Below are 7,843 nucleotides of genomic sequence, written 5' to 3'. Positions count from 1 at the left end.
CCCGACGCCAGTCGCCAGCCGCCATCCTCCGCCGTCGGCCACCCACCACCGGTTGCTGTCCTCCGTCGTCAGCCGCTGCCCCTCGCCGCCGGCCGCCTCCCCTCCCCGTCGGCCGCCGCCCCTCCCCGTTGGCCGCTGTGCTCTGCCACCCAACACCGACCACCTACCGCCGCCGGCCACTGTCCTCCACCCCCCGCCGCCACCCACTGTCCTCCACCGCTCGCTCGAAAGGGAGAAATTATGTCGTTATCAAACGAATTTCTAATTCGGAAATATAAATTTTGTGTCATTATCAAACGCATATTTTTGCTCAAAAACTCATCCCAGAAACAGAAATAGAGAAATTAATTTGTAGAACATAAATGTTACCATGCACGCCCCAAGTTTTCTAAATCTAGTAGTTAAATTAGGTTGCTACCTACCATCTTCCCAATTTCTTAACCAGCAACACCTGTTTTACGAACTAAAACAATTCATGTTTAGTCTTTCAGAAGCCAATTCATATACTTCTCATCCCCATCTTCACAAACATCAGAAAAATTAAATCAACAAGACCTATACAGCTGACTCGCCTAGGATACTCTCTCAACAAATCTTCGGGAGGCCCAGCAGCATCAAAGTTGGGTTCGTCGCTGTCATTGCTATCGACAATATCTTAGGCTACAAGCAAGATCCAGATTCACACAAATCTGTTTCACTGCCCCGTGTTTTGTATGTAGTTCGACACGCTCGTTCATCACCCCTTTCACCTGAAAGTGATGATAAATTCCAACCAAAGTCTTCTTAAAAGAAAATGCTTTGATCGAAAGGGACAAACAGAGAACAAGGGATAAAAATACAATAAGAAGAGCGAACATCATAGAATGAGAGCACCGTCGAGAAAACCATGTTCTATTTGCAGAACAAATTGCTTGTGGAGATTTCTTTACGTTTTCACCTTAGTTTGGATGGGCACGGGATCTCTGCACATACACCTAGATTAGCAAATAGTAGGCTTTGAATGTACCACGGAGAAGTAATCAAGAGACATATGACCCATTTGTTCCACATTAGGTCTTTAGTGCGGGAACAAAGAAATTCTTGAGATTTCCCTCTTCCACTTCAGCAACTGCATCTGTTCAGAACAGAAACTTGAATCATCAGATCGACACGATAAGGCAATTGACTATGTACAACAATTATTATCTGAAGAATCGGGCTATAAAATGATTCCTAAGTTTGACTGTGGTCAAAACAAACTGTGAGAAGTGTTGATTCAAACAGATAGTGGAAGAACAATGACACGGGGATACAAAAGAGATTTTTCCGATGATAACAACAAGCGAAAAAGATAAAACCAGACAGAAGAGAGCCAGAGAATGGGAAATTAATAAAACCAGACAGAAGAGAGCCAGAGAATGGGAAATTAATCAGGCTTAATCTGAGCACTGACAAGATGATGGACTATTACTGGATGTATGCAAGAATAATGATGGAGGGTACAAGTCCGGAAGGACACATTTTCTTCAAAATATCGTCAAACTAACCGCGAATGGTGACATAAAGTTTAGCATACTCACTCATCTACACAAAAACGAAGCAAAATGAAAAGAAACCAGAATTTGCTAAGGATGAAAAAAGAGGGAGGAAAAAGAGGATAGTAATAAAAAATATCAGTCTATCCCATCATGTCTGGCAGACTAAAGCAACCATAAAGAAATGAGTTGTCAAAATACGATCAACTGAATATTCAAAAGCTCTCTCCCGTAAAATAGCATGATCAGAGAAAGTGCTTCCGTTGCGCCTCTTGCTTTTTAAGAAACAAATTTGAACTACACCACGAGGTTCTCCAATCATGCACGTTTCAGAGACATTTTCCTTGAGTTTTTCATCTGTTTTATCTAAAGTATAGTTAAATGGTCCTTGATCACCACGAAAAGCAAGATTGGACAACCTTGTCAATAGAAGAACATGAAACTAGAGAATTCTTCTTGAGAGAGGAAACATTGGGCACCTTATTGTAGTAGAATATTCTCAAACCTAGCAGCATGTTTCTTGGAACCAAACAAAATAAGCCAAAGAAGATAAATGGAGGACAAGATTTACAATACATACTCCAAACAGAAATAGACAAGATGCCCTTGCCAAAATAAAGTGTTTCCTATATGCAAATTCAACTGTCCTGTGATGACCAATGATAACCACATAATAATGAACATTGGCCAGGTAAGCCATTGCAAGAATGTGATCAAGATGCTGTAAATAAACTTAAATAAAGACTACCTTCATTAACTCATTTCAAGCTTCTCCTTAAGTATTATGGAAATATAGCCAAAGAAAAAACTATGATAAAGCAACTAAAGCGATGATAACCCACCAAGAATACCAGGATCCTGTGCCCTCCCGAGAGACTGACACTGGCAAGGAAATCTCAAAGTAGACTGCGGTTGATGCTTAGAACTAGCAAGGTTTGAACTCTCTTGCCACATGGCCCAGTCCATATAAATCTCTCTTCACAACTTCGTTGTTCTGAAATATTAATAAACCTCAGGGCCTCCACTTCGTCCCTAGAGAACCTTCTTTTGGTTGTCTCACTTTGTTCAACAAGTATATATAGGTTCAGAAAAATGCACTAAGTTGTCTCGCTTTACAAAGTTCTCCATAAACATTTTTGCACCTTTCCCTTTCCTCCAAAGCCACTTCGTCTTCTTTCCATATGCCACTCCTTTTGGGTCTCCCATCGCCTCATCCCCCCTATTTCCAATTCCAGTGAACAAAACGAGTTCAATCGATGCAGTATCATCAATGACTCAATCTTTAATGGACAGGCAAGAGAACCATCGATTTGGGTATTGCCTCCCATCTTGCACAAGTAAACAGTACTTCCTAGAAGTTTTTTAACCCCATTAGTAGCACCTCCTATCACATCATTATTAGAGAATATTGACCCAACTTCGAGACCATTAAACAACTGCTTCTTTTTAATTTCCAACAGATTCTGCCATACTTTGTCTTTACCAAGTAAATCCCCACCTCCATCAAAATCCAAAAAAGATGACTTAACCATACTTTCATAAACAGAGCCCCTCTTGGTGCCTCCGCAAAATTCCCCTCAATAACTCCTGCACTTTGGAAGAATTGCTGGGCCCATCACATTTACATTCTGCGCAGAAACTTTCTAGACACAAAATCCAAAATACAGTTTCGTGATTACTTCACTTGGCACAACCTTTTAATTGCACCCTCAACACTGGAGGCAATGCCTGGGTCTCCATTGCACCCGCATTTATTAGGCAAAGCAGAATTGAAAGCGCCATGGAGTTGTACGATGGGAGAAGGAAAACCTCAAGTCTGTTCAGATGATGAAAGTGTAGCTATGGGAGGTTGCAGAGCTTCTTTTTCTTCAGAAGCAGAAGAGATGCCGTACGCCATCTTTTATAGGGAAATCCAAAATCCAGGTGAATGCCCCAAACAACTTGGTGTGTCATGATACTGGATATGTGTTATTCGTCTGAACCGCACATATGGCCTGTTTATACCTTTATTAATTTTTAAGCCCAGTGAATCTAGTCATGCTTCTAGTTGAAACACCTTCCCTTTGTCTGCGAACATAAGCCCTCAATTGACGACCGCTTTTATGGTTTACTTTCTTCACAGTTTTTCTTGCAGACAAGATGTCCTCATTGTGTTTGCACAACCCATCCTCCTTTGATTTCTTTTTATTATTTTGAGCATCATTAATTTGGCTTTTGGCCGCCGTACTGGGACCACTTTTTCTGCTTGAATGAAGATATTCTCCATCATGCTCAGCACCACTTCCCAACATGCCCACAACATCATCATATATTTTCTTCATCAAGAAAGAATCATCAAGATAACCGAGACTATATAAATCGCGTAACTTTGGTACAGTAACCTCATCAAGAGAAGTTGCCTCAAAGTAATTTGCAGTGCTTCTTGACTGGGAGTCAGTTTTCTCAGAAGCTGTAGCCTTAACTGAACCAGCTTGGACACCACAGTCTTCGCCATAGCAGGAAGTTGAATACTCTGCCCAGTCATATGGAAATCCAAGCAGGAATTTGTTGCAAACCTATTCAGATCGATCTGTTAGATGCCATGAACTTGATACTAGAAGAAACTATTAACTGAATTACAAGCAAACAAGAGTCATTGTTCACATGAAAGTATTTTACAAACCTTCGAGGAAAATCCATTTTCCAGAGTGCGTAGCTGGTTGATTAGACCACCAACCATAATTGTCATGCCATCTGCTGTCTCAAAGGTGGTAGTATCATGCCTCTTCACAATTGGTGCAGAGCAAAAAAGGCTTACTCTTTCACTGCTGTGATAGGTTAAACCAAAACTTGCTTAGCCTTCAACCATGACATGATATAACTGCTAACACGATTATGAGATGCAAAACCTTTATTCACAGATTCAAATATCTTTTTAAAATTCCATGGAAATAATATTGACAACAAGTCATATAGCACAGACATGTATAATTATTGCTTCTTTATAAGCATGCAATTTTAGAGCAAAATGCAAGGATACTTGGATGATGGAAAAGAAGAGCTTGTACCTATTTTTCTTATGTACTGATTTCTGTTCCGTACATATGGAGTACTTGAAAAATCGTGAGCACCACTGTGTTATACTATTCTCTCTCAGTATCACACATTTCCAAATCAAAAGCCTGCTTTATCATTGCCGAAATTCTTTTGCCGGGTAAATCAAATCCCCAATGAAGGCTATAAAATAATTGGTGATTCTCTTACTTCGCTCAAGTGCAATGTTTAAAATTTTGAAAGAGAGGTAACCCCAAGAAGTCGACAAAAAAATAAAGATCTATCGCAGCGAGAGCTTCATCTCACGAATCTATCTCAAAACCAAAGTTGGCACTACACAAAAGCTAAAAGATTAGGTGCACGCTCTCCTACATGTTGTGCTTGTGCAGGAGGGGTTCAGAGCCATATCTATAGTTGGTAATAATATAAGGGATGCATATGCATTGTGAACAAACTTGGAGTTATACATGAGAAGATGGATGGATGACAGCATTTTTACAAATGCATATATTAGATAATGCACATCTAGGACTTTGCCAGAAATTTTTCAAAAAAGAAATGAAAAAATGTATCTCCAAAAGAGAGAGAGAAGTAGAATACTCTCTATGAGCAAACCCTCCAACAGCTAAACCCTTTCCATTAGCATTGACCAGCCACCACTCGTTCATAAACACCTGGGCATTAACAGTGACAGGTGAATAAGGTTATCCAAAGAGAACTATAACTTAAACAAAATGTTTCAAATATCCAGATATGCTTGATCATTTGACAAGGAGGATATAGCATTTAATACCCTATCCAGTCAGAATCATGTTTGACAAGTAAACTCTGTGCGATCTTACGAGTACGAAATCAACCTCACTCTATAAAGATAGATAAAGTAAAATCATTACGGTATCAAAAGTTGACCAACCTAAATTTTAGTCTACAAAATTAACCAGGAAAATTAATTCTCCACGCTATCTAATGTTCTTTCTCAAACTAACAGAGAGTCCAAATCAGAAGTATCCTAACAGCCCGGAAGGCAGAAAAAACTAAAAAGGAAGCAACTTCACCAAAAAACTGAGAATGAAGTTGGTTTCACTTAGTTGCTTGTTCAGGTGTGTGACGAAGGGGCCATATGGTCCTTATGTATCTTATCATATAAGCCAATAGGAGGCTCATATCCGAGAAATAAGCCCTCACAACTAAACAAAGATTTAACTTCCACCCAGAGCCTTATCAAAAAGCAACAAAGATGTAACTCCCAATATCTTATCCCCACCCCCCATGAATTGGAAAATGGTCTCTGAAGCACCTTCCACCTGACCAAATGGAATCCAGTTGAATTTCAAACTTTTCTTTACATATGCTGCTATGTCTGTGCACATCAGTTGTCAAACTGTGCGTTAGTGTCGGAAAATTATTGTCCATTACTCTGTAAGCCAACTAATTACGTTTGCTTCTTTTGCGGGTTATAGTATTATTAAGCAGATCTTGAACTGAAAGAAAAACTCTTTGTAAATCACTAACACATTGTTGTTTATACCATAAGGCTGTCATTTCTGTTCCAAATCCAAATAATCGAAAACAACACCGAAACTTTCGTGGTACAATGCAAAACTACTTTCAGGAGCAGTACCCCCCTCGATTGGGCTTCCGCTATCCATAAACACCACAACCCCATCTATATGAATGTCAAAACATGCATTTCAACCCGATTGCTTGGGGGCAAAGATGTGCACCTGTGTCTGCGAAGGCAGCGACTGCATTATGCTTCCAACCTTGCGTACCTGCCCTTTTCCCTGTCTACCTCCACTCCTGTCCATTTTCTTCATGCTTACCCCCTTCAGGACCGCAAATTCTTCTGCAATCGAAACCATCACTCATTCACGAAAGTTTTTCCGGCAACAGAAAGAAACGAGAGAAATGCACCCTTGCAGTCGCTTAATTCAATACATTAGGGGACTGGGATTCGACTTCCTACCCCAAATCACTCCATGGCTTCATTCAAAGCCTACAACCGCAAGAACCCAGAAGGGTTTTTGCAAGACAGGCCGATGAACTTGAAAACGGTCTGAACATACCGCAAATCCCAAGAAAACCACGAAAAGAAACGGGGCAAGACGTCATTCCAACGACCGAGAGGCAAATAACAAGAAAAACATCGACATCGTTCGACGAATCCCCGAACCCAGAAAACCATACCGATCGTCTGAGGAATCCGTGCACGCGACGCAAATCGATCGCGCTCGACGGGGCGTCGACTCGGGAATTGGAGGTCGAGTGATGTTGAGAGAGAGGGAAGCGGCCCTTCTTCTTCTTTTCTTGCGGGTGTGTTTTGCGGAGAAAAAACCCCTCCAAATACAATTATATATAGGGAAAAAACCACCAAAAACCGCAAACTTTACCACTTGTGACACATTTACCCCGATTTTTTTTTTGTATCATGAAAAATCCCAAACTATACAACTTGTGGCACATTTACCTCAATATACTATAGCCTAGGGCCTTTTAGTCTTTTTCCCTTTTTCTATTTTTTTTTCTGCTTTTTTTTCTTTTTCCAGTAGGGGCGCCTTGCCTCGCCGGCTGTCGGCGAGGACCCTCGCCCGCCTAGGCGAGGCGAAGGCCGCCCTCGCCCGGGCGGGCGAGGGCCGCCCGCGGCGTCGGCGAGGGCTTCCTCACCCCGGCCAGGAGGGCGCCCTCGCGGGCGGGCGAGGTCCTCGCCCTCGCCGGCGCCGGCGAGGGCTGCCCGCCGGCGCGGGGCGAGGGCTTCCCTCGCCCGCCCACGCGAGGCGCGAGGGACCCTCGCCCGACGCGGCGAGGCGCCTCTCTGGGCGGGCGAGGGAAGCCTCGCCGCACGCCGGCGGCGGCCCACTCCCGCCCAGCGAGGGCGCCATCGCCTCGCCGGGCGGGCGAGGGTCCCGCCCGACGCCGCGAGGCGAGGGCTGCCGACGCCGGCGAGGCGAGGCGAGGATCGCCTCGCCCGCCCGTGCAAGGGCGACCTTCGCCTCGCTTGGGCGGGGCGAGGGTCCCTCGCCCTCGCCGGTGAGGTCGCCGGAGATCTCGCCGACGACCTCAGCCCCCGCCGGAAAAAAGAAAAAAAAATAGAAAAGGGGAAAAAGACTAAAATGCCCTAGGTTACAGTATATTGGGGTAAATGTGTCACAAGTTGCATAGTTTGGGGTTTTTCTTGGCACAAAAAAAAGTTCGGGGTAAATGTGTCACAAATGATAAAGTTTGGGGTTTTTGGTGGTTTTTTGCCTTATATATATGTCCATAATTCATGATAATTCGCATGAATTGTAATGTTTTTT

The 7,843-nt window shown here is 43.0% G+C and overlaps 1 protein-coding gene across 6 annotated transcripts; it reads right to left on the bottom strand.

The window, feature by feature from the left end:
• Window positions 1–454: 454 nt before the first annotated feature.
• On the bottom strand, window positions 455–6,859 carry LOC115676967 (protein EMBRYO DEFECTIVE 1674). 6 transcript variants are annotated; one of them, XM_056305208.1, is made up of 7 exons: window positions 6,735–6,859; window positions 6,272–6,393; window positions 5,148–5,221; window positions 4,177–4,321; window positions 2,263–4,069; window positions 1,007–1,114; window positions 455–749 (listed from the first exon to the last, which is right to left on the bottom strand). In XM_056305208.1, exons 2-5 carry the CDS (start codon window positions 6,362–6,364, stop codon window positions 3,524–3,526), a joined length of 858 nt encoding a protein of 285 aa, XP_056161183.1. In that variant the 5' UTR covers window positions 6,365–6,393; window positions 6,735–6,859; the 3' UTR covers window positions 455–749; window positions 1,007–1,114; window positions 2,263–3,523. The 6 variants fall into 6 exon arrangements, with proteins under 6 accessions (XP_056161183.1, XP_056161181.1, XP_056161182.1 ...); XM_056305206.1 differs by having other exon boundaries at window positions 930–1,114; window positions 2,357–4,069; XM_056305207.1 differs by having other exon boundaries at window positions 2,357–4,069.
• Window positions 6,860–7,843: the final 984 nt, after the last annotated feature.

The sequence above is a fragment of the Syzygium oleosum genome, unplaced genomic scaffold, assembly GCF_021117445.2.
Source record: "Syzygium oleosum isolate NSW1041296 unplaced genomic scaffold, Sole_v2.1 Sole_v2.35, whole genome shotgun sequence".
NCBI lineage: Eukaryota > Viridiplantae > Streptophyta > Magnoliopsida > Myrtales > Myrtaceae > Syzygium > Syzygium oleosum.
The sequence above is the reverse complement of the archived record's forward strand: the minus strand, read 5'-3'. Positions and strand labels throughout refer to the sequence as shown.

Excerpts from the sequence above, each read along its gene's own strand:
- LOC115676967 (XM_056305205.1), bottom strand. The coding sequence starts at position 6,364 with ATGAAGAAAATGGACAGGAGTGGAGGTAGACAGGGAAAAGGGCAGGTA. Across the intron at positions 4,322-5,147 it reads GGAGGGTTTGCTCATAGAGA|CAGTGAAAGAGTAAGCCTTT; the intron begins GTATTCTACTTC and ends AACCTATCACAG. Across the intron at positions 4,070-4,176 it reads AAAATGGATTTTCCTCGAAG|GTTTGCAACAAATTCCTGCT; the intron begins GTTTGTAAAATA and ends CGATCTGAATAG.